The sequence below is a fragment of the Harpia harpyja genome, chromosome 7, assembly GCF_026419915.1.
Source record: "Harpia harpyja isolate bHarHar1 chromosome 7, bHarHar1 primary haplotype, whole genome shotgun sequence".
Lineage (NCBI taxonomy): Eukaryota > Metazoa > Chordata > Aves > Accipitriformes > Accipitridae > Harpia > Harpia harpyja.
Window position 1 is genome coordinate 469,469 of NC_068946.1, and position 26,025 is coordinate 495,493.

At 40.6% G+C, this 26,025-nt stretch overlaps 1 protein-coding gene across 11 annotated transcripts; it reads right to left on the reverse strand.

Annotated features, from left to right (window-relative positions):
* Window positions 1-477: 477 nt before the first annotated feature.
* PER3 (period circadian regulator 3) lies at window positions 478-25,861 on the reverse strand. 11 transcript variants are annotated; one of them, XM_052792030.1, is made up of 22 exons: window positions 25,274-25,859; window positions 23,905-24,056; window positions 23,194-23,309; window positions 22,104-22,305; window positions 20,996-21,044; window positions 19,095-19,237; window positions 18,621-18,699; window positions 17,768-17,874; window positions 17,359-17,515; window positions 16,305-16,410; window positions 15,734-15,859; window positions 14,849-14,975; window positions 13,617-13,761; window positions 12,854-12,981; window positions 12,187-12,372; window positions 11,303-11,554; window positions 9,455-10,188; window positions 8,167-8,344; window positions 7,413-7,593; window positions 6,631-6,781; window positions 4,965-5,082; window positions 1,053-2,390 (listed from the first exon to the last, which is right to left on the reverse strand). In XM_052792030.1, the coding sequence occupies exons 1-21, from the start codon at window positions 25,561-25,563 to the stop codon at window positions 4,981-4,983; spliced, it is 3,711 nt and encodes a 1,236-aa protein (XP_052647990.1). In that variant the 5' UTR covers window positions 25,564-25,859; the 3' UTR covers window positions 1,053-2,390; window positions 4,965-4,980. The 11 variants fall into 11 exon arrangements, 10 of the variants coding, with proteins under 10 accessions (XP_052647996.1, XP_052647990.1, XP_052647995.1 ...); XM_052792036.1 differs by lacking the exons at window positions 1,053-2,390; window positions 4,965-5,082 and adding an exon at window positions 478-544 and having other exon boundaries at window positions 25,274-25,860; XM_052792035.1 differs by lacking the exon at window positions 1,053-2,390 and having other exon boundaries at window positions 2,541-5,082; window positions 11,303-11,551; window positions 12,187-12,369; window positions 25,274-25,860.
* Between the last annotated feature and the right edge of the window lie 164 nt (window positions 25,862-26,025).

The following is a 26,025-nucleotide window of genomic DNA, read 5'->3' on the forward strand; positions in this document are numbered from 1 at the left end:
CCTGCCCAAAATAGAGAAGTACATCATTCAGTTCACCTTTGACAGCCACACAGAGGTGAAAGCTACAGATTTTTAACTGTGAGCAAGAACTTCAGCTGACAGGAGGACGACGTATTGACAAACCAGTAACGTAGCTGGACCGACATTGCCTAGATCTCTGAATAAAAACATAGCACCACCTTGAACTTTTTCATTTCACAAGCCTATTCACTTCTCCTCATCATTTTTGGACCAAAAATATCTAGATTATTTGGCTCACATTTGTAAGTATGTTTAGAATGATCAAATCACCCTTTTAAAAATTAATAAACCATCAGCAAAAATATATCCAATGTTACCTTCGAGATGCCTGTATTTCAAGGAACTGCATCACTTACCTTGCCAGAAGCACCTTCAGTTACATACTTATCTAAGATTACTTCTCTCTTCGAATTTTAATAAGATGCTACATCTTTTGTTTTGTACCTTGTACTCACTGAAGTGACTTTGCCTTTCTCCTGCAGGCTTCTTTAAGCACTGTTGACCACACTTCTCTCTAAAGTCCCTTAAAGCAGAAAAAGATGACCAAATTGTTTCTCTGCAATTAGTTAAGAACTTTATTGCTCTATGAGACATGCCTGTGAATCAAACCTCTGAATTGTTTCTTTGTCTTTCCTCTAGAACACAAATTTTAGCATGGTGGGGCCAAAACTCTTAGGATGTTTATTAATTACCTTTTCTAACAAATCAGCACAGACAGAAGCTTTAAATCCTGCATGCCAAAGCCCAACAGCTTACACATCCAAACACAATCCTTTACATTCAAAAGGTACTTGCCCTTCTTTGTGGGGTGCAATTAGAAAGGAAATAACATGTCCTGAAGTGGGCAAGATAGAGTGAGATAAAAAAAAAAAACCCAAACACAAAACCCCACACAGAACAGGATGAATGGCTGCTACATGACTGTTCTCACTATGCCCACAACCTCAACACTTAAGTACAATCAGAAAAACGTAATAAATATTTTCTTAAAAGTCTATTTTCTAGAAATTACCAACAAAAGTAAACACACATTTGAAACAGTTCTTTGCAGCATATTTTTCAGTTTTATTTATAAAAACAGAAGCTCCTTTAAAGTGTACAGTTAAAATCACAACTGTAAATTCAACCACAGCTGAATATTATTTCAATAAAATATTCCTATCAACTGATGTAAAAATTCATTTGATGTGATTTAAAACTTGATTCAGCTGGAAGATAAACTTACCAATACATTACTCGTTCAGCGAATATTTATCGCACTGTAAAAATACACTAGGGTCCCTCCTGTTCATAGCAATGCCATGAAAATATTTGCACATCAACTAATCTTTTAAAAACATAATTCTGCATTTATGAATACAACAAAAAAAAATTGCCAGTGAAATCCACCACGGGTTTCCGAACTGCTGATGCCCCCACAGGGGGTAGTAACTGCATCACTACTGTACTTGTGTGTTTTCCCTTTGATCACCAAAGTGACCTTCCAAGCAGCTCTAAACTGTCTGCAACATTTTAATTATGCCAGGCAAAACAAAGTCACATAAACAAAATAGCATGTCCAAATCTGGCTGCAATATTTACTCCATTGGTCTTTCAGATGAGAACTGGATCTCACTTCCACTACTCCAGCAAACTACAAAGACTGAAAGACTAATATAAGCTGAAGTAAAAACTACCACTTCCTGAAAACTTACCAAAATGACGTCCTTCCCAAAAGGCTTGATAAGGCATTTGATTGCAAGATGTTGTGGTTCTAGTGGGGTAAAGAATAGCTTGGGAAACTGTTTTTTGTCCTAAACTTCGTTTTGCAGCCAAGACCGTTTGTGTTTTTTGGGCAAATAATTTAGTTTCGTGGTCACACAGGGCACCGATTCACCTCTTCCTTCCTCTTATATTCTTCGCCCATACCATAATTTTTTCCATAACCCGGGACTAGTGTAACCCCAGACAAGGAATCTTGCACCTAAGATTTAGCCAGGATTACAAACTTTGAATTCAAACTCCTAGACACATGCACCTTCATCACATGTGGTCAGAGGGTATGGTGTTCGCAGCATTACAAAAACCATCTAGGATTTCTGTGATCTCTATGATCCTACTGGGCACAAATTCATAGTAATGGGTGGTACAAGAAGGGTTAACACCTCCAAACAATAAACACATGTAATATGATCGGGTTTCTAGGTACAGGTCAGAATCTTGAACACTTGTAGCAAAGACAGCACAGGATACAATAAGTGAAGATCCCCAAATTATACTCCTGGATTTGGTATGAACTGGGGGTATGCATCTGTGCAAGTCCTTTGTGTGTCTGCCTCTTTTTATACACCTGGGATAATGATAGTCAACTTTTTGACATGTTTCCAGACCTACGGATGAAAAGCATTATTCAAGCATTAGGTATGTATTACCATTCTCGTAAACTAAGTCCTAGTGTTTTATAAAATGGATGACACGTATGCCTTGCTAAGACATGGCAAGCCATCTCATTTTTATACTCGGGAAATAAACAGTGGAAATAAAATACAGCAAAAGAGTTGATTATCTAAACTTTCCTTCTGGCTTACACTTTTAAACTCTTTTGAAAGAGACAGCGATCCTTACCTGGAATATTCAAATTAATCTATTTTGCTAAGTCTCAAAATATATTAAAGCACTCATTTTAATTTAAGCACAGCCAATTAGAATGGATTCTAGTGCATCAGTCTAATTTGACAGTTAAGTTAGTTAAGAAGCTTCCCAATTAAGAGAAGAACCTATACGCATAGCATCTTGTTACAAGTTTTAGAGCAAACATTTTGGGCGGTGTGGCTATAAAGCAGAATACCGTATTTGGAAAGTGCTGGAAAAAGACTAGGAAAGGTATAAGGTATTGCCCACATTTTCCTACTTGAGTACATAACTTGCTATATGTAAACACCTATCAAAGTCTCTCATTTTTAGAAGTGTTTAAAGTTCAAACACAAAAAGTACTGAGGATGTGTGGACCTCTGCTGATTTACAACACAAGAAAAAACAAGTTCAAGCTGAAAAAAAATGAAAGACTAATAATGAAATGCAGCTTGAGAATAAATAGAAAGCAATAGGTATAAACAGAGCAGGCAAGCATACTGTAAAAAAAAAAAAAAAAAAAAGACGAAGAAAAAAATCACAAGAATAATGCCTGAGTCAAATTCGCCTTGAAAACTTCAAAATTCTGTAACAAGAACTTTCCTTGAAATAAGCTTTAATGACAAAGATTGCCACTGAATTGATTTTAAAAAGTAACAAAAACCTTTAGATAAATAATAGTTTTCCTTCAATGATCTGCAGATCACAGTATTTTTAACTTACTCAAAAACTTGAAGCTTACTAGTAAATGAAACTGAAAAAGTGAAAATCTTTCACATAGCAGAAAAGGAAGAGTTACACAGAAGAAAAGGGTGAACAATGTGTTACATTCTAAAACTCTTTGTTGAGAAGGCTAAGGTGATTAATGACACCACAAGGAAAATCTGATTACATTCAGCTTTCGATAAACAAAGGGGAAATCAGACAAAATCTGCCAGGTTTTAGTGAAGCGTGTCCTGTTTGAAGAGCACTTTGAGACATTCAGCTTTAAGCTAGAAGTATTAACATGAGAACAAGTCCTTTTACATGCTGAAAGAGAAAGCGGTTACCACTTTCTGAACAACAAACTCACACTATGCACAAACTCATTTTTTGTCCATGGATTTCAACAGCCAGAGACTCCATTACAAAGAAAGAGGTTAAAACTTGTACAGCAAGTCAACAGTGATAAGAAATGATGAATATGTGGTTTGATGTTCAAGTTTGGCTCCACAACATGTGACTTTTCAAGAAAGCAGAAGAAATGAAGCTCAGACTCTTTTTCTTTTTGGCATCACCACAACAAAAACAAAACAGGGAAACAACTTAAAATTTCCTATTAACTATGCCTGGATTCAACTCATCTAACTACTCTAATACAACAACAACAAAATTAAGATACAAATCCTCCTTCCAGAGTGCTAGCAATGTAAGATAAAAGATTGCATATAGCTACTTGATAACTAGGCTCTAGTGCCATGATAGAGAAGGTTTTCCATGTGTCTTTTATTAGAAAGCAGATCCTGCATAAGGAAATAACTTCTGAATTGTTACTTTTTTTTTTTTTGATTGCTATTTATAATTTAATCTCTAGCGGATTTGCAAACCAGTTACCCTCAATCAATTTTAAACACCTATCCTGAGAAACACAGCTTTAAAAGCAAAAGCTATAAAACAACTTGGTTCTAAAACATCATGAAAAACATAGGGAATAGCTTTGCTTCTTTTCACTTCAGTTTGTTTTTTTGATGGGCACAAGCTGGCGAAAGGCATTTCGATGCAAAATAACTTGGCTAGTTTTCAGCTGCTCATTAAAAAGCCTGTTGGACCCTCGAACCAGCTACTGTGATTTTAGAGCCTCAGAGTATTAGGATCTTCAGTTTAGACCTTTAAATATTGAACAAACAAAAATGAAGAGCACTCCATTGTAGTTTGGTTGCAATGCTGTTTTCAACACATCTACCTTACGTGGAGAGTAAACATGTTCTGATCCATTAGGCTGATCACTGTAGGTTCTTAACCACTGCATCTTTTCAGACTTTTACTTGCCAAGTTCAAACAAACAAACAAAACCCAAACCCAAACCACCTTTGTATTTTGCTCATCATTGAGCAACCAAAAGTTAGAAACATCACCCATTCTGCGTCAAGCCTGCGAGGTCAGGAAGGGAAACGGCCTCCCAGTAAAAGATTGTCTTCAAAGTCATGCCAGGAGTGGAGGGGTAATGGAGGAAGATTTAGTTTCACATGTGCAACTGCTCATGTTGGGAATAGATAGCCAGAAAGATTCACCACTAGTATGTAGCAAAGCCAGAGGAAAAGGCAATGGGAATTACACTAAGCTGTTTTACTGACGCAAGTGCTGATGTCTTCAGCGTTGCAGGAGCGGAGGTGATTTTCCCTTGTTTTCCATATTGTCAGCAGCCATTACAGCCTCACAACTTGTTCCCCTGATGTCACATGTAACACAGCCCTTTAAAAAGGAACAAGAACGTGTAATTTAAATTCTCCTTTTTATGAGTATATTTCAAAGAGTCAAATCCTGATAGCATGATACGTTGCAATCTCTTGAAACCTCTTGCCAATGGGCTGAAATCTCTCTAAAAGCAAAGATCACACAGGTATCTTATTTTCAGAAGCAGGTACTTGCACCTCCAACTTATCTTGTCTCGAAAACGAATTCTTCGGTTAGCGGAACATACAGTTTTAGCTTTGAGATAAAAAGGTACATGCCTTCCTTGAATTTGAAGGCCTAATTTTTCAGCTTTATAAGCAAGCTGCTCATTAAGGATTTGGACTGCAGGCTGAACAGCAACAATACCCACCAACAAAAAAAGGCTGAAACGCCCGAGTGTATTGACAGACCAGATTTTTCTCATTCTTGAGAAATGCTGTGATATTGAAATAAAGTATTAAAATAGAAACCCTGTCTTTCTTTCTACTGTCAGAAGCCTGGCTGCATTTGCAAAATGACAATTTATATTGGAAACATGACCTACACTGCTTAGGAACCTTAGATAGTTTCAGCACCTTAGATATCAAGTATTTATATTTGCACACCAATACATCTCATAACATTTGACATGTAAACATTCAACAGAATTTTCTGCAAGACCACTGGACTTCATTTTGCTATCTGAATCAAACACATGGTCCTAACCACAGCAGGGGACATAAGATTTTTATCAACAAGGTATTAGGAAAACAAAGGCTAATTTTCTGGTCTTGTTCCAGAGCCAAGGACACAGATTTCTCAATTTTTCTGCTCTAAGAGTAAATAACACAGCTTATAATGCCACATTTGAAAATCCTAGCACATAGAGCATACAGTGCTATAACAGACATTACATTTTTCTGCTACACGAGTACATGAATGCAGCCCACTCGGCCTTGAAATTTTCTGTACAACTCATCCCTGGAACTCTGTAGATTTTTGTGGGCCTAGTTCTGCCTCGCTCTTTTCTTCTCCAGAGCAACTGGGAACACTTTGAACTGATTAAGACATTCTCTAACATGTACAAATATAAATCAGAAGTAGTTTATCAGAGTGCCTAAGAGTTATACCAGATAAGATAATCTGGCATAAGATACCAAAATTCTTAAAGAATGAATCCACCTACAAAAAGCCAGCTATTTTTGTGTTTCTTACTATATGCCTGAACCTATTCTGTGATGATGAGCGTTTTTCGGTTTGCTGAACACACTTGCTCTAATCTTCACTAATGTCCCAGTGTTATATGCTATTCGATCATAGCAACCATCAACTTCATAAGAAAAAGAGCAAAAGACCTAACACTAACAGAAAAAACATCACTAGATATGGACTCTTCTGTGACAGCATGACACTACTCCCATTCATCCAACAGTGTGACTGAAGGAACTTTGCTACAGGTGGTTCCTACATTTACAAGTAATAACCATCAGTGACCCCAACACTAAAAGATTGCATTGGTTAGAAATGGCACTGCCCCTGGCTAGCCAAGGCATGAATGAGCTGCTGATTCCTTTCACAACTCCTTACCTGGGTGCTGATTTGCAGTGGGACAGTCTGGGTCCGGATCCACGTATGCACCTCTGCAAGCTCCTTCTTTTGCCCATCTGTAAACCAAGGCTGCTGCTTTTGCATGACTGTCAGCTTCTCCAGATCCTCCTTTAAAACTTCCTCTTTAATTCTGCAAGTAACAGACATCTGTGAACACAGCTGTACTAAATGAAGCAAGGCAGGCACACATTACAATCACCCTGGGAAAGTCTCTTCACCAGGATCTATGGCTGAAGCCTAGACAGCATCAGCAATTGACAAGCAACTATACTTTGTTATACCTTACTTGCTTTGTAAGGCTTCTTTCAACACTGGTCTGTCGGGGGGGGGGGGGGGGGTGGTGGTTGTTTTTGTTGGGGTTTTTCAGGTGTTTGGTGTGGGGGTTTTTTTTGTTTTATTGTTTTGTGTATTTTTTTTAATATGGAATCTCATTACAAATCATATATAAGCTAATTGCAAGCAACTTCAAATAACACCTAAGTATTTTTACCCCTTTGTGCATTCAAAGTAGAGGACAATAACCAATCCCCTGTAACACTTCAGCAAAAAGGTTACACGTTACCATATTTTAACTGATAGTGGAAATGGGGAAAAAAATAGACAAAAGGAAATAACCAGGGCTTAGAATGCACAAACACTAGGTTAATACACCTTCTTGGCATTTTATTGGTATGTGCGCTCTTTCCGTGGTCTCGTTTTTAATTCTACAGCTCTATGCACAATTCCAAACTACATGTCAGAAACTGTTGATGTTTTCCAACCTGTTTGGCATTTGGTAAGTCATTAGAACTTGCTCAGGTGTGTGATCCATCATCACCCGGGCTGACTCATGTTTGGATTTATGAGCTGTCCCTTTTTCTTCTGCTTCCTGATTCTTCTCTTCTTTGGAAGCTTCAGAAGAATCATTACTGGCAAAATACTTGCTGCTTTTCCCACTGTCTGCTGAGAATTACCATGAAAAAAAATGAATGCAGATGCCTGAGAAATCCTAGTAATTCAGCACAAAAAAGTAAAAGAACACCAGTGTATTCTTGTGAGCTAGTTCTGTAATACGAACACAGGTACTCCCAGATGACTGCTCTAGCAAGTGATTAGTACCTATTGAGAATTCAAAGATAAAGTGCCTTCTATTAAGTTTCTTAAGACCTCCAAAGCTCTTTTCACTCTTCTCCAAATTAATTGGCTCAACTTCTCTGCTTCTGTTTCAAGAGGTCCTGCTCTAGGCAGATTTACCTTTACTCAAATAAGATGCAAGCCAGTATCTAATGCAGAGAAAAGTGATAATGAGCAAAATTAAAGAGTCACAGGTTATAGGAACAGCTTCTTAGATTCCCATTTCCAACTACAGTGACTGAAACAAACGTGGCTTCAAACACTGAAAGCTGGTGAAAAGCAAAGACTACAGATCCTCTTACTGGGATTTCCCATTCCCATTACAGTATCTTGTTATGAATTACCAACAGGTTAGCAAGCCATCTAGCACATCCAAAACATCCAAATCTCAAAATTCCCTACCTGTGCCACAACCAGAAGTCTCATTGGAGCCAGAGCCTAAAGAAAGAGATAAAGCTGATCCACTGCCTGATGCTGCCGAACCTGTACCCGACTGGGAGTCCTCGTACCGTGAGCAGTCAGTAAATTCACTAGAAGCACAATGGCTAGCACTGTTACCACTGTCTTCTGGATTGTTGTCCTGGAGACAAAAATCAAAACAAACACATCCATGGAAGTTACACTTAAGTCTGAAAAAGGAAGTTCATGCATTTACTGAATTTGACATGTGTTGACCAAGTTCTCATATCAATTCAATAGGTTTGGAGTTTCTAGCTCTGAAAATGAATGGCGGTCTAGAACTCAGGATAACACTCTTCATGGGTGAAAGCAACAAGCATCCGGACTCTAGTTTACTGGTTTCTGCTGTAGATCCTTCCCCACTGGGTCAAGATATTGTACTGTTGCATTAAGTTAATATTTTCTGCTGACAAGAGAGCAGGAGTCAGTTCCCTTCATGTCCTGTTAGATGGCATGAAGCAGCCACACGCATCAAGCAATGGTGCACTACAGGAAAAATGAGAGAGTCTTCCCCTGATTCACTGTGTGAAGCTCACTGCTTCAGCAGCTACAGGTACACCAACTCCCCTTTCAGGACCCTACCCTGCAGTTTCAGCTGATCCAGCCTTTCCAGCCCAATCTGGATTCAGGAGCCAACATATTTTTCCTTGCCTGCAGAGCTCAGATTCCTGCCTCTGAGTTTACCGCGGAAGTTGGAGAGGCCTTTTCTATGCCCATGTATGGAAACCGACCCACACGGATCCCTGTTCTTCGTTCATTAGCTGCATCCCTGGGAGACAGAGGGAGTAATTAGAAGCGTATCTTCCCTTTGTTTTGGTTCTCCACAGAGACTGTGGGACTGGGTGAAAAAGGATGCGAATTGCGCAGCACTAACCAAGTTCCACATGCATAAAAACCCCAAACCCCAAATTCCGGCTGACAATTTAATTGAAAAGGCTGCTGCCAAACGGCTGAGCAGAAGTGGCTTGTGGCAGCCTAGACCAGATCTCACATTTCTGTCATTAGCTAAGTGCCAACACTGTACTGTTACAAGTTCCACGGGTGCAAGTATAAACAGCTTTCTCCACCTCCTGTGCTGTTTGTGCCCTGCAGTCTACATAGCACAGCCACTGGAAAAAGCAGCTAACAAAATCTGGTGACCCTGAAACACAGATCATCATCACTGGTTTTGGTGACTGAACACCATGCAAGTCAGAGTTTCTCCTTTACATTAAAAATTCATATTACTTACACATTTAGCTTCTGCATGTGCTTTAACATCAGTACTAATGGAAATCTCCATAGGTTTTGGCAGCTCTTCTTGAAGCAAGTTCAGCTGAAGTGGGGAGCTGCTCCGTGAGCTACTCAGCAGTAGGGCCTGGTCATGCTGGCCCTCTTGCTGGTCCTCCATGGATGTGGCAGAAGAGGCTGGAAAGGGCTGATCCACAGAGTGCAGTGCTATTTGTGATGGAACAGGAACGGGGGCTGGAGGTAGTGTAGTGCATGGATATGAGTAGGGGGAATAAACATACTGAGGGCTAGGAAGAAAGACATATTGAGGCATCTGAGCGTAGGTGGGGAAATTCTGGAAAAATACAGCCATAAACGTGCCTACGTTTGGGGGATAAAGTGCTGAGCATGACTGTGCTTCGTAGCATAGTTGTGCCGATGACATGGACTCAGGTTTTAATGAGTGAAGGGCAAGCTCCTCTCCTACAGAAGAGGCTGGAAAACTAGATAGTGGATCCGAATAGACAGGAAATCCCACAGGAGGAAGGACATTCATACTGGACGAGCTCAGATGGGACACTTCTGAGGGAGAGAATGACTGTTTCTGAATTGTTCTCTTCTCACATGGAAGACTACTTCTATTTTTACTAGAAAAGCGGCTATCTGAGGACTGTGTCTGAGGTTTCTGGCGCTTGAATTTTCCATGTTTGCCTTTTTTCCAGCTAGCTGGGCTCATCTGCTTTGAAGGGGAATCTCCTAAGGAGGAAGAAAAATAGACACATTCACTGAAATGACAGACCTGGGGCAGGGGGGGAAAAAGAAAGAAAAAGAAAAAGACAAAGAGAAGAACACCCGGATAACTGAGTGCAGCTTATTTGGAGAGCTGACTTTCTTCTAGATAATTCTTTTGTACACTACAGCGATGAATTTGCTGACATATCTACAATATTTTCCTTCGTGTCATCAATTTTCTTATCAATTATTTTGGCTTATCCCAACCAGATCTTTTACATTCCTTCAAGGGGAGGCAATAAACTACCTGGGATTTGCAGGGTTGATTGCAATAATTATCTGCTTTGTGAAAAGTCTAAGATAGCAACATCCAAGATGGAGCAGACCTTCTGCGTGGGCAATGCTGTTGTCAAGCCTTGGCAGTTCAAAGGAAGCGTTCTGTTTGCAGCCAGCATAAGATACTCGCTAAATCATGCGAAGCAGAACCACTGCTAGGTTGGTCTTTGTAAGTCATTGTCCTGGTTTCAGCTGGGATAGAGTTAATTGTCTTCCTAGTAGCTGGTATAGTGCTATGTTTTTGAGCTAGGTATGAGAAGAATGTTGATAACACTGATGTTTTCAGTTGTTGCTAAGTTAAGTTTAGTCTAAAATCAAGGATTTTTTAGCTTCTGATGCCCAGCCAGCAAGAAGGCTGGAGGGCCACGAGAAGTTGGGAGGGGACACAGCCAGGACAGCTGACCCAAAGTGGCCAACGAGGTATTCCATACCATGTGACGTCACGTCTAGTATAGAAACTGGGGGGAGCGGCAGGTGGGGGGATCGCCACTCGGGAACCAACTGGGTGTCGATCAGTGGGTGGTGAGCAATTGCACTGCGCATCATTTGTATATTCCAATTCTTTTATTATTAGTGTTGTCATTTTATCAGTGTTATCATTATCATTATTAGTTTCTTCTTTTCTGTTCTATTAAACTGTTCTTATCTCAACCCGTAAGTTTTACTTCTTTTCCCGATTTTCTCCCCCATCCCGCTGGGTGGGGGGGAAGTGAGTGAGCAGCTGTGTGGTGCTTAGTTGCTGGCTGGGGTTAAACCATAACAGTCATCTACTAAGTCTTTATTTCTCAAGGCTGCTGCCTACCTTGGCCACAGGAATGTCTGTTGTTACTTCTGCTCCCCTGTTGAAGGTAAGTCCTAAATGGAGAGAGCAAGATCCTCTGGCGGAACTTGTCAATGTAGTTCTGCTCCTCCTTTTGAGTGTGGGCTGACAATGTCTCTTTTGTTAGGCCAACTGGCTTTAAGTCCTCAGGCACCATAGTGAGACTCTGAGCATTCACAGGAGGCAGCTCAATTTGTTCACTTCCAACAGTAGTATCCTCCATTGTAGTCACTTCTTTGAAGAGGGAAGAAAATAAATCACTCACTCTTTGCTCTGGCCTTCTGGTGTCAACTCCCACAACACACAGAAGGTTACACAGAAAACAATCTCATCTGAGCTACTGAGCAGATACAGGCTGCAGAAGCAGCAGGGAAAAAACACCCTTTACACTCAACACTAACATCAGCTGAGTAAATTACTTTGCATGGTCTAGAAAACTTCAAATTCATTTTCGAGTTAGAGGCACTTCTTTCTTCATATTTTCTTAGTACAACAGCAGTTAAATACTCATTTTTACGCTTCTTTCTGCATTAAAATGAAGTAACACTGGCCCATTAGTCATTTTTATTATAATCCTCAATGGCCAAAAGCACATTGTTGTGTTCGAGATGTATGTGATGAAGTTAAAGGGGAAAGGAAATAGTGCACTCTGTTAAAACTAGGTTTTATTAAAATACTGTAAAAATTTCCAGGCTCAAGTTTTCTTCACAGTATCCCTAGAAGTACCTTAATTATATTTCAGAGCTCTTATTCATGCGAACATATCTTAAATGGACAAAACTCTCACAGTCTACTTCAGTTTGAAAACATTGTGTAAATTTAAAAATCAGTGAGTCAAGTCAGTGTTTTGCGAGTGTGAACAGTACCTGATTCAGGGTGTGGGACATGCACTATAGTGCTGCTGTAACTGCACTGGCTGGTGACAGACACCACGCTTGGAGCCTTGTTGGACAAGGTCAGGTCTGCCAGAGGAGCTCCCACCATGCCTGTAGTTGTCTGATCTTTCAGCGTCTCTTCCCGAGCAGCAGATATCGGAGTTTTGGAATTAACTGCTGAAAGCATAGCAGTATCTTTCGGTAAATGACAACATTTCTACGTGGAATTTCATTCCAAGCACTATGCTCCCAATTCATCACATCTGACTGGTTCAGAAACAACCAGTAACTATGCAGACTACTAAAGACAGTCTTATATACAAATAAATGTAACATTCTTATGCCAGTGCCATGTCAGCACATACTAAACACGGCATAAAATGAGTGAGCAAGAGAAGATACATCTAGCAACAACAAACAATAGGTTCTTTTGACACATTCTACGTTCAAAGACTTAATATTGTAGGTTATGCTTAATTGTGAGATCTAGACAAAGTAAGCAAATATTTACCACATAACCAAAATATACGTGCTGTTAGCATGACAACACTTTAAAAAGTGGGCATAACCCTTGGAATGTACAACACTGGCATATAAAAAAAAAAAAACCACCAGTTGTTGAGGTCCTAATTATGATTGCCAGTATACTTTGTGTTACCTTCCAATGCCTCGACTTCCTGCTGACTTTGCTGGCCTTGCTTGTCATCTTCTGAAGATGACGATGATGTATTTGCAGAAGATTTACATTTCCTTTTCAGTGCTGGAATACTGCAGCTCTGTAGATATCTGAAATAAAAGCATATCACAGGAAGCTCTCCCCACTTTGCATTTTTTCTCCATTTGGAGAGACAAACATTTGAGCAATCCAAACTGGAGATCCAGGGGTTGTTAACTAGTATTTCAAATTCATTGCAGGAAGCTCTGGACATACATGGACATACATCTGCTTTCCAAGGAGTATTTTAAATAGAAACCTATCAATTACCCTTTAAAAAAAAAAAAAGGGAAAAGAAAGTAAAAAGATGAGGTTATCCACTCAGTTAAAAAATACTGACATTTTATAAATTACATCAACTTTCTGTTTTATATGGATGTTCTCAAAGCGTATATTGAGAAGACATTGACATATTAGGCCCATCGAAATTCAAACTGCTATTGCACCAAGGGTGAAACTAGCAGTAGACAAATGTCAATAGCTGCAAACAGAATCTTGGGCCCTAAATTCTTCATTACTGTGTAATTGGGATTGACTGAGCATTGGGACGGATTGCCCAGAGAGGCAGAAAACTTTACAAACAATCCCAAATTTATCTCACAACTCAAAACCCAGACAGTTTAGACCAATGCAAACTGTTTGGATATTTACCTTCCACCAATTAATCTTAAACTTGTATAACTAAAATCGCTTCATAGTTTATTACCTGATGATACTATCAACACAATTGATCTGCTGATAGGAAGGAACACGCGGAGCCTTCTTTGAATCATCATAAAATGCGTTGCCTGGTTCTTCTGTGCTATCACTTCTCAATGTCTGAAGAAAACAGGAAGCAGAGTCCCCCTTCCCTAGAAAAGCAGAAATCCTCAAAGACTCCTCTCAAAGGCATCTAAACACTACCCCCACCAAGACACACACACACACGTATGTGTGTATATATATATATACTAGGATACATATATATGACACAAGGATATATGGCTTATGACAGCACAGCTCTCATTACTAAGTTATTCTGCATTTTCATCTTAAGTCACATGTTTTGAGGCAAGGGAGGTAGAAGGGGAAAGAATGCCTAAAAAGAAAAAAACCCCACACACCACCTTAAACATCCACTCAGAACAACTAGTAAACACAAAGAAAACAGCATAGAAAAAAAATACTGTATTTAAATTGTAAACAAAGCTGCAATCAATATTACTCTTCTCTCAATTTATACATCACAGAATCCAACCTGTTATTTAACAGTAATTTACAGCTATTCATAGCATAGATACACTGGTCAGAGTAGTATCGACATTCACAGTGCCGTCTTCTTATCAACAAGACTAGGAGTTAATTATAATTTTCCTAGGCAGTATCACCGTGCAAAATGTTTTAATACAGATTCCTGTATTTGAGGAAGCATCCAGGTTTCTCCATATGTTTGTGCTAGGTACTAACTGCAAATAATGTGCGTTAGCATAGTATTAAGCGCTCACTAACTAAACCACTACTTCAGTGGGAAGTGGGGCAGTGTTTTCCAACCTATGGATTGTTTCTGAGAGTCCACATAAAGTAACTAAGGGAAGCTTCCACGGTAGACTTATACTTGCTACAAGGAAGTCTGCATTTTCACTAGAAAATGTTAAAAGAAAAGAAGTCTAATAACCTAGGAAGAGACAGATATGTTCCTCCATATCTCAGGGAGCAGTTAAAAAGTTAATGGATCTGCTGAGGTTTTTTTTGGGGGTAGGTTTAGGGTTTTTTTGGTTGGTTGGTTGGTTTTTGATTGTTTAAAAAACAAAACAAAACCAAACCAAAACACTTCCCACATTTAAGCCACGCTAAAATGCTATCTTGGAGTTCTTCAGCATAACATCAGCTAGCCAAACTCAGGGCTATAGACCTACAGGAGTTCATGTTACCTTAAGGATCACAATTACATTAACTTACCTCCTAGCATTTCTGAGCTCACAGCCTGTTCATTTCCATTCTGTGGCTTGCTCCTTGATGCAATATACAGCTGCTGTCCCAGATTCTTTATTCGGTTGACATCTGCACAAACTTGTTGCAATGTCATCTTGAGATACGTGAAAATGTGAAGTCAGAATAAAATTAATAAAGAGAGGCCATAGGAGACCATTAAGATGGGCTTGGGTTCTTGTATTCTCCAAACTGAAAGGGAGTAGACTGTCAGCCTAAGCCTGGTATCTATTGGTATTTGTAAATTTAATGAATCTAATTATCATGGTTGATTTAATTAAATTAACTATGATAAAGCTCAAACAGCCTCAGCATTTGAATGTTTTAATACTGATGCAAGCCTTGAGAGTGGGAATAAGCTGATGACTTACCCAGGAGCCTCAAAAGGAAATTAGGTAATTGCAATGCTTGTTTTAGGACAGCACTGTTTCCAGTCTTTTCTACAGCAGTCTACACTGTACCTCTAGTGGCCTTTTTAAAACAAAGCAGAAAATCCCAAGCAAACAGAAACCCCTCCACATGCATCAATCTTCTTTCTGGTCGCATGGTTCTTCCACTTTTTTCTCTCAGTCCACTGGTTCTTTGAGAAGGCTGATCTTAAGCAAGTCTTCAACTTACTTTAGCGAACTACCATAGTAGTTATCTGCTCATTTTAGTCAGCAAAATTAAGAGCAAAAAAACCAAAAGCCAGCATTCTATAATTGACCAATTTAAGTACATTTAGCTTGAACATAGCTGTTTCTTCCCACGTCAGTAAAATTCATAATGAGTAGTGCATATGTACACAGAAAAAATTGTCATTTTTAAAACCTTATTTCCATTACTTTGCAGGCAGTGACACATTTATAGACTTACTGGTTCCTGTATTTCCTCTGCACAATTCCCATTGGAGTCACTTGAAGATGCTATGCTGATATAGTGCTCGTAAGAGCCATTGCTTCCAAGGCTTCCATAACCACTGGAAACATTGCTGTGAACTGGCTGAGGGGGGGGGGGGGGGGGGGGGGGGGGGGGAAAGTAATTAAAAAATCACCCTCTCAGAGAACAAAAAGAAGGGAACAACATACTTTGCAACACAGAACTTCAAGTAAACAAAGAAAAGTAAGTGAAAAGTCAGTATTGCTCTGAGCTCTATCACTCGCTTAGGAAAAATTCCCTACCATGCTTAAAGCTGTTTCAGGATGTAGATTTATCTTTCAACATAAAGACTTGGCAAATGTGTCAGACAAAATATTTTTTTCTTATCAGGTGGGCTACCCAGAGCCATATTTTTAATGCTGTCACACAAGCCTGTCTCCATTTAGAACTTCCCTTTCAGACCTTTTAAAAGATCATCCCCAAAGTAGTCTGCTAAACAGACCCAAGTTTCTTTAGCCTCTCATTCAGAAGGCCAGCCAGTGTTTTGAAATTCTTTCATCTTCTTTACCTGCAGAAGCAGCTTGTAAATTTGTCCTTGCAATTCCCTTATCTCTTTCTCAACACTGCTTGTTTCTTTTCTTCTTGCAGCAAAGACATCTTCATTCAGAGGGCTTCTAGAGAGAGCCAACAAAATATCACTATTAATTTTAATTGGATGAAAAAAGGTAGCTATAAACAGAGTTGGAACATATCCTTTTTTTAATTATCATTATTTTATTTTGACTGCTTCGCTGAATCAACAGAAAGGGATGTCATTTGTTCCACTAACAGCTCTGCTAGGGTAGCGGGGCAGTGGCAGTGCTTCATGTGAAGCCCCAGGGAAGTCAGTACACCAGCACAGTGACATGAGTTAAGGTTGACAAGCATCTACCCCTCTGCCTCCTTCACTCAGAAGGCAAATTCACACCCCATAAAATCCTGAATAAAAGATCACTTCGAAAAGTCGAAAGGCCATCCCAAAAAGCCGTTTCCTAGAAAAGAAACCGGGTAAGAGGAAGGCAGACAGCCATATTTCCAAATCTCCTCAAAACTAAGGAGAAACATCTGAAAAATTAACTTGAACATTCAATACTAATTGCATTTTTAAAAGAGGCTACCTTGGTAAATATTTACATTCTGTATCAAGTGAATGTTCCAGAAGAAAACAAGCCAGAAGGTGATTTTGGCTAAATGTCTGTCAGTTAATGTGGTTTTTTTGTGAGCCAATCATGAATCAATGTCAACTAATTATTTGTTACGTTGCTTTTTAGCTTTTACTCGGCTTGTCTAAAACTGTTATTTTGATTTAAACACGTCCATTGCCACAGTATTTGGACATCAACCGTATGCAAAAACATATGCTAAAAAAAAAAAAAGTTGGATTTGCCTTTTACTTCGAAGTAATTTACTCGTCTTCATACTTAATAAACAAGACTAATGCTGTTCTGAAGGAATGGGCTGCAAGACTGATGCTAGGTAATTGTCACAGACTGCAGGAGCAACATTATGTCTCTAGTTCATTTTTGTCTTGCAGAGTATTCAATGAAAAGCACTTCAATAGATCAGTTCTACAACTGACTTACGTCCGGACTTTGTGTCGGCCAATGATGAACACTACTTTCCTGCTCCAAGGATTCACAAAACTGGACCAGCTGGTATCCAGTATGACATAATCCCCATTCTGAGTACAAAATCTGATAGGTAAATGTTCAAAAGGGGGTTGGCCAGCAAATTTCAGGACTGAAAAAAAAACCCAAACAATCAAGAAACAAGGTTTAGTTTACATTATGACACAGTAGTGCAAGCACAAACACTAATGACTGGGGTCCTTTAAAACTTTGGGTTTGAATTTGCTTTGATCTCAAACTGGTTGCTTTAATTCATTAATTCATCTATTTTTGTCTAGACTGCAGATCAGCCACATGTCAAGCAATATGATAATGAAAGAACGTTAAAAACAGTAGAAATTCCTCTTAAAGCAACTGTACTTACTTTTCCGGTGAATAGCAATCATCAAAGGACGATCTTCTGGGTGCAGATACATCAGTATGGATGTTCCAATTAAATCTTGAGGTAAGTAACCCAACAAAGGCACTGCTCTGAAACCCGAACACATTATCACTTATTATAATATAGTTTTGAGTATTTACATCCTTAACCCTTTGCTTGTCAGTGAAGTCCCCATGCACGATCTACAACGCCATGAACTAGGGCTACAGAACATTTTCCAGCCCATCTAATAATCCCCCAGCGCAATGCAGACACGTAAATACCAATGACAAACATTTCTGTGCCTGGAGATCTAACAGATCTTCACATTTGCAGCCAGTGTTGTGCTTGTCTACATGCAACGAAAAAAAAAATAAAAAAAGAAGAAAAAGGGATCTTGAAGAAACCGGTCACAGGGAAAATGTCAGTAAGAAATGTGACATGGATGCTGCAAAGTGTGTTGTAAAAACACTCCTGTGGCTTTGCAGGAGACAGCTTTAGTTGGCCAAATTTATTTGACCCAGCTCAATACAGCTATATCTCCACACTGTGATCCCCAGAGCTTTGCATTATGTGGGTTTTCCACTGTCTGTGTTACCACAGGTCCCCATTGCCCTGGGTAATGAAAACTGACTGCAGTTGTGTTTAATTCACATTTGAGAGTCAACAAAAGAGATTACGTCCGTGGAGTTCTAGATGGTTTTCCACGAGCAGACCAAAACAAAACTACTTTGTTTAATTAACTACTGCCAACTGCACAGTTCAACTACTTTACTTGGGTCTCCAGCTGCACCACCAAAGGATTTTTTGCTACCTCTCCATACACACCTCACAGGTCTTAAGAGTCAAATCTCACCTGTCATCTATGTCAAGAAAAACGCATCCAGGGGTGTGAGTGGTGGTGAAGATTCTTTTATCCATAGGAATTCGAGGAGCTAATAGAAAAAGAAATATTTACTGAAACAAAGTATGCACTAAGACAGAAAACCTAACTGTTACTTTTGCTCATGATAGAGAGTTATTGGCTCCTGAACTTTTTAATTGCTCACTGCTTTTTGACCAGTAACTCATAGAAACACTACAAATTTTTAGGTGCTACAGACTTCTCTCAAAAATAAAATAGTGAGAAGACGTCAAATGCATTGGGGCCTTGCAAAGAAGGCACAGATGCTCTGGATTTGCATGCATGCACGTGCGTGTGCACACACACACGAACTGGACGTTACATGGGTGAGACTACCCAAGCACAAGTTCTAAACAAAGGAAGCAGACTTTCATATACTGCATTTTCCTATTGGCTTGGTTTTTTTCACTGAGTCTCCTGACTTGCCTTCATATCCAGAGTGAATTTTCTCAGCCAAAGCCAAGCAGCAGGATTCTGCATCCACATGGACAGAAGTACACACATGGACCAAGTATGGGGTGATTCGGAAGGGGTAACAACGCATTTCTTGTTCTTGATCTTTACCACCCCTGAGGAAAAGTAAAAGGGATTAATGCACTGGTTTCAAGACTCAGATACTTTACATCAGGGCTGAGAACCCTGCACAGAGAACTTACGCTGAGCACACAGACCCAGGTAATCAGAATCTCCCGAGGTCCTAAGCACACTCCCTTGCGATCCAAGTCCAACATATTCAGCAATACTGATCTCGTTCCCTTTCAAACCAAGTAGGTGTTTTGCCTCTAATACTTGCATTCAGAGGCTGTTCTAGAAATGCCATTACTCCAACAGTTAAAGACCACCTTCTGATTCCCAGTCCCAATGTATTCACGAGAACCACTAATTTGGTCTTAAGCTCTCCTTCAAGTTAAACAGTTCTTTTTCTGTTTGTTGTTTATTCTGTACCATTTTTGGGGGGGGGCGGGGGGGAAGTCTCTCTCAAGTTTTGTTTCACTGACCTACATAAGACAGACTCCTCCAGCCTTGGTTCGCAAATAGTTGTTTTTCTTTGATTGTCCTCCTCCCATAAGGATTTGTCTTGCTAGAACATGTGTGAGCAGTAGCAGGACACAACATACTAGATGAGATCTTAACCAGAGCTTTGTAACAACTGCATTAGTGATTGCCTGTTCCTATTGCAAGTGCTTTTTCTCCTGTTATAATGCACTATCTTACCCAGCTCTGACAGAAAGAATGGAGATAAATTTTTGGACATTATCACTTACACTAAAAGTTACTTTCTTATTCCACACTTAGTTTTGTAAAATGTTTCTAGAGAGAAGTTAGTGTCATAAAAACTATGACTGACAGCTCCTCCTTTTGGAAAAAAAAACCAAAACAAAAAACCGGAAGTTGGATATAGCAGAAGTCTAACCCACAAAAAACAACATTTTCATACTTAAGCCTAGTGCATGCTTGTGAAAAAAATATTTTTACTCATGAAGCCCACACAATCAAAAGGATCTGTTATATAAAGGAAGGAGAGGTGTCGTATGAAAATCTGAAGAAAAGCTATTACAAAATGTTTCTGTGTCCTATGAATAGTTCCCCCAACTTAAAATTGATATCTGTCCTGCTGTATTTATTTCAAGTGCCGTTACACAATTCAAGAGACAAAGGTGATTTCAAGGCTTGGGTTTTTGAAACACAGATTAATGAATCAATGATCGATTGAAAGATGGAATATGTATTATATCTGCTCAGAAGCAAACAGTTCTTACTGAAATCAAGAGACCACCCGCATCTGGAACAGAATGGCACTGAAGATTACAGGCCAATCTCAATTTTTTTTTTCTTCTTTTTAGCACTAAAATTAGCCAGGCACAAAGCAACAAACTGCATCCATTGTGACAGCAAGTAGTTATCTCATGATTCAGGTCTCATACTGTGACTCGGGTGACTGAGTTTCTGTTACTGCCTCTGTCACAAACTCTCGAGCAATCTTAAGCAAAACACCCTTTGCCTCCATTCTCAAACTGTAAAAGGGGGAGCAGCAATTTTTCACAAGATCATTCTTCTCCTGCACGACAGTACTGAAGGAAACTGACAGGTCCAAAAGAAACATGTATCAAGGGTTTTCCTTCTATCCCCACGCAAGTTTAAGCATCACTATCGGAAAGATATTCCAAACATCCTGCTGGATGCCAGTATTAAACACAATAAGCCCATTTTGTAATGGAGTTCCACGAGCTCACACTGGTCAGTTGTAACAACAGAACACTGTTTCTGCCCAGTACTGTACCCTTTGCCCAGCCTTCACCAAGATAAAACTATAATAATATACTTGCCTGATCCTGCAGAAAAAGGATTTCACCTGGGCATATTCATACAGAGAAGCTAGTGAGAAGAACACACATTGAGAGTATCAGTTAATACCCTTACAAAGGTCACACCTATCAGAACTATTTTAAACTCTGCATTCTCCAGACTTTCTGAGCAAGACCAAAGTCTCACAACCTGCTCTTTATTAGCTACTGACTTAGCTGCTCAACAGTCTGCTCCCACCTCAAATGTTACCTCTTCTCCAGCCCACTTACTCTTGGAGAAATGGTTGACCTGGAACTAAATTCAGAGGGAACACATGTGATCTAAAAAACTTCCTTCCCCAGTGCATCACCATGGAAAGGGAAGGCGAAAATTCCTGGCTTTATGAGCCACCCACCAAAAACTACATACAGTCAAGAATTATGGGGACAGGAAAACTCAGTAACAGTTCACAGCAAGAAAGTAACAACATCTCCATAGGGGTGCCACTGCTCTGCTGGGTAGGCACACCCCTGGCTTCCAAGTTGCGGAACCCCTGGCACATTAGCATTAGCAGCCTCTGATGTCTCACATCCTTTGGTAGCAAGGATTTTGGACTTCCCAGCTCTGATGCCAGAACAGCCCTAAGGCTCAGTGGACAAAAGACAGGGCCTTGGCATGGGAGCTACATTCGAATTACTCACAAACAACAATGGACTCAAAAGTCACCATTTAGGCACATCCAGCACTGAATTGCAAGTCAACTTAAAACTTGGGTTCGGTGAGCTATGTTCACAGCAGGCTGCAAGCGGACCATAAAGACAAAGCACCTAAGTAAGCATAAGATGTAGATTAAACAACTTTGAACTCACAATTAGACCTTTAGTACCTTTTTAAAAAGTGGCAGTATTTGGAATGAGTAAGATGGTACACAAAAAAAAAATGGCCTTTTGCTTACCACAGGTAAGATTTAAGCCCCTAGGAGGCTAGCAAGGACGACCTGCATAGCTACTCAGTTTTCAAAGTGGAAAGGGAACAAGCGTTGCCGATGTGTATTGCTAGCATAAGCATTTAAAATGAACTACTATTCTATCCTCATTCTGCAAAGACAGAAAGACACATAAAGCATTTAAGAGCATTGCCAAATCCCACCTGTTTGACCTTCCATGTTCCAAAGCGGCAGGTGGGACTGATCGGTGTGCGTGTAGAACACACTCACATCCTGAGGGACCAGCAGCTCTACAAACCGGCAGGAGTCCAACACTTTCTTCTTACAGTGTAGAATGGATGCTGCCTGCTCAGAAATATGCAGTATGCGTCCAGAAAGCAAGGAAAACACAGCCACAAATGTGTCCTGGAAAATAAACAGTGTTAAAGGCAATCCTCCCCCAACACATGGTAGCAATATTGTAAGGATAAAAAAAAACCAAACCAAAACCAACACCCAAACAAACAAACCAACCCCAAACCACCACACCCCACAACCTAAGACAGAGGTTCAAAAATGTGTTCTTAAGTTAGCATCCAATTAAAGTTGTGCGTGAGATACTACAATCTCCAGTGCTATACTAGCTTACTCGTGATTTACAAATGCTAATAAGACTGCAGTATCAAAACTGAAACAGATTACAATGATGCCTGCCATTGTCCAGAATGACTGGTTGTCACTCCACACACTTCTCCCCAAATTTCAGAGTGTTCACCACAATTCTACACAGAAAAATATTCCAAGAACTTTTCAAGTACAAAGCATTTGCAATATTTCTGATACAGCATCTAACAGTACTGAATCTCAAGAAACACTCTTTTCTTTGAAGCAGAGCCAGAAAGCATGACACATGCTGCAAATGAAGGAAAAAAAAAAAAAAATTAAATCCAGGAGTACAAATAGAAACCAAAGTCCCTCACAACTATGGACTTGCCCAGCTCTGAAAACTTTCTGCTAAGCCTGTCTCAAGAGATTACTATGCTGTAAATGAATGCTCCAATATATCTGTTGCTTCTGGCAAAAAAAAGAAAAAAAGAAAAATAGGTATTTCTTCACTTACTGCCATTGAGTACCCTGAGTCAGCACAGATAAGAAGCAGTCTTGCTCTACCTTTAAAAACACAAAGGCCTGTCTGGCTAAAACTTAAAGGCTTTTCAATTTTACACGTTCTATTTCCACAAAGCGGTGTAAGGAGACTAAATAGAGAGTGAAACAGCAAGCGATGAACTCCTTGAGTGCGCCTGAATTCCTTACAGTGTTTTTTGGAGTGTGTTCAGATGCAACTGCCACCAACTCTTCTATGCTGTACGTCATCACATCTGTCTGAAACACTCTTCGGTCATTCAGAGCCTGGAAAAAGTCATTGTTTGCTAATTGGAGAAAAAAAAAAACAGGAAAAGCAAAACAAACACAAGGAAGTCAGTAAGGAGACTATTTTGAGTGTTTCTTACAGCCCTTGTACTTTTGTCATCTTTTTGGTGAAGTCCAAGGTGAGATGAGGAAGGTCTGTGTAGTGACAAAGGAAAAAGGAATACTGATTATACTATTGGAGTGACCTATTTATGTTACAGAAAACGAGCATGAGGAAGCAGAAAGGACAGAATGTGATGGCAAAAGAACAATTTTAGCTACTCGGTTCCGTTGGAAAACACAGACTATCCAATAAGTTTTCAAAGTGGGATGGGAATGCTGTTTTTTCAATATACACAGAAAGTTATTAGTAGGCACCTATCAGCTATAGAATTCTGAAGAAAAGCAAAGCAGTAGGTGGACATTTCAATAAAAAAGATAACACGATTGTTTAAAAAAAAACAAACCCAAACCCACAGTGCTTCCAAAAGTCAGTTTTTTGCACGTTAACTGGAATGTTTTCATTTGTTTTAGTGTTATTTGTCACCAGACAGGTCTATTCAAACTAAGCTGCTGTATAGCTTCTACACTTCCAGATTTTGTTTCCACACCTACCTTGGACCTGTTGGACACACTGCAAGGCATAGTTGAGAGCACTGATGGTACTGGGCTTGCTGGAACTCCTTTTCTCTTCAGGCAAACACCTTTTCATTTCTTGGATCATCATCATCATATCTCTCTGCGACTGGCTCCAATTCAGCTGCTCACTGTAAAACAGAGTTAAATTTTACCAGAGACTTCTTTTCTGTCAACTAATTAAAATTATTCACTAAATCAACATTTTATGGGCTTGGCTGCAGAGTCACAGAATATCTGGAAATGTCCTAATGCTCATTTGCTATATTTCCTGTTGTATCTTTCTCACGTCTTTGCTACTTAATCTTTTCTCCTCTACCTTCCTCCTTTCCAACTCCAACACATCCTGGATGGCAAAGTCACATCATAACCAATCTGCTTGCTAAGATGCTTAGCAGCTAAAAATAAGCTGATGTTTACTCTAGGTTTTCTAAATCTCACTGGTATTAAAATCATGAATAGATGCTGATTCTTTATGAATATGTCTTTCTAGCCTTGAAGTCTGCATCTGATTATAAGCACTTCAGAGAAACGTGAGGTCCTCAAAATACACCTGATGCCAAGATTTCACTCCTCACGTGATTCGGGAGTCTTCATTATACTTTTAACAGAGTCGTTGGCCTCAACAGCTGCAAGGTTATTAACAAGCAAAATTTCCCTCTTCTTACTTCTGCTTATTTCACTGACTGAAAAATAAGCAGTCAATATCCTCAAAACACAGATTGATTCTAATCCTACAGATGAGATATGAACACTGTTATTTTACATAACATTTTACATAATATTGTACATATTTTACATCTGTCCATTTAGCATTTTTATTAGTATCATACTCTTACTATATAAATCACTAAATAAGTTCAAGTATTGCATGTTAACTTCACGTGCCAGTTCAACATTGCATAAATTACAGCTTTTGAACTGCCTTTTTTTTTTTTAATTAAAAAAAAAAAAAAGAAATTAGCACCTCATTGCATTTCTGAGCTTCTGGGAAAAACATCATTTAAGTAATTTCTGCTTTACTACTGCTGAACGCCGTCTTTAGAGTAAGTACATACGGAAGCCACAAAAGGGTCAATGAGGTATCCGGATCAGCCCATCTAAGAATTAGGCAAAGAGCTTAGGAGGAACCATGCAGCAGCAATGTAACCTACATGCGAGACCATTATAACCATCGCGGTCTGCGACTCAGGCAGGCTTCCCGGGCGTACTGAAGTAAGCGAGTCCCGAGAAGAACTCGGGATCCCAGCCACGCCAGGTGCCCGACGCTGACGTTAGCTCTCTGCTGAAGTTAAGCACGTCACTTCAAGCAACAGGACAATCGCCTCTACACGCCGTCAGGAGTTACCTGTTAACTTTGCTCTGCCTCACGCAACTTCCCGCCGAACGGCCGTTCGGCTCGCGGCTGCAGAAGTCCGTTCTGTCGGAGTGCGGCCCGTTCAACCGCTTCCCGCTAGAGCCGGTTCCCGTACACACGGCACAAGGCAAGCCTGCGTCCCCCCGCCGCTCTGCCGCCTGCCTCCCCGGGCCGGCGGGGCCCAGCGCCTCCTCTCGCTCGCCCGCAGCCCCAGCAGCGGCAGCCGGGGACCAACTCGCGCCGCGTTCCGAGCCGCCGCCTCGGAGTCTGCCCACGTCCATCTCTGAATCCGCAGAACGCTACGACGCAGGGGCATCGGCGGCCACGGCCCGGCTCCTCGGCTCGGTCAGACCCTCTGCCGTCGGTTCAGGAGTCGGGCCCCGCGCGGCTTCTGCGGGGGGGGGGGGGGGGGAACAAACACCGCCTCAAGGGACGGCGGGAGGGGCGAGCCCACCCCCCGCCGCTGAGCCGGCCGCCCATGCGGGCTGGTTCCCGCCCTCCCGCGCTGCTCCCCAGCACGCGCCCCCTCGCCTCACGGCCAGGCAGCGCCCGCGGGCTCCTAGCACGGACGTCAGTCGGAAGACCCCGGGCCCTACCTGCTGCGGGCGGGCAGGGAAGGAGGGAGGGACGCGCCAGACCCCACCGGAGAGCGCCGGCGCCGACCGGGCCGCCGTGAGGCGCCGCGCCCCCGCCCCGGCGCCGCGCGGTTACGTAACGGCGGCCGCACGCGGCGGCCCCGCTCC

Coding starts and splice junctions, on each gene's coding strand:
- PER3 (XM_052792030.1), bottom strand. CDS start 25,563: ATGGACGTGGGCAGACTCCGAGGCGGCGGCTCGGAACGCGGCGCGAGT. Junction 19,238..20,995: donor TCCTTTTTCTGCAGGATCAG/GCAAGTATATTA, acceptor ACTTTTCCTCAG/GGGTGGTAAAGATCAAGAAC. Junction 15,860..16,304: donor TTTACAAGCTGCTTCTGCAG/GTAAAGAAGATG, acceptor CCCCCCCCTCAG/CCAGTTCACAGCAATGTTTC.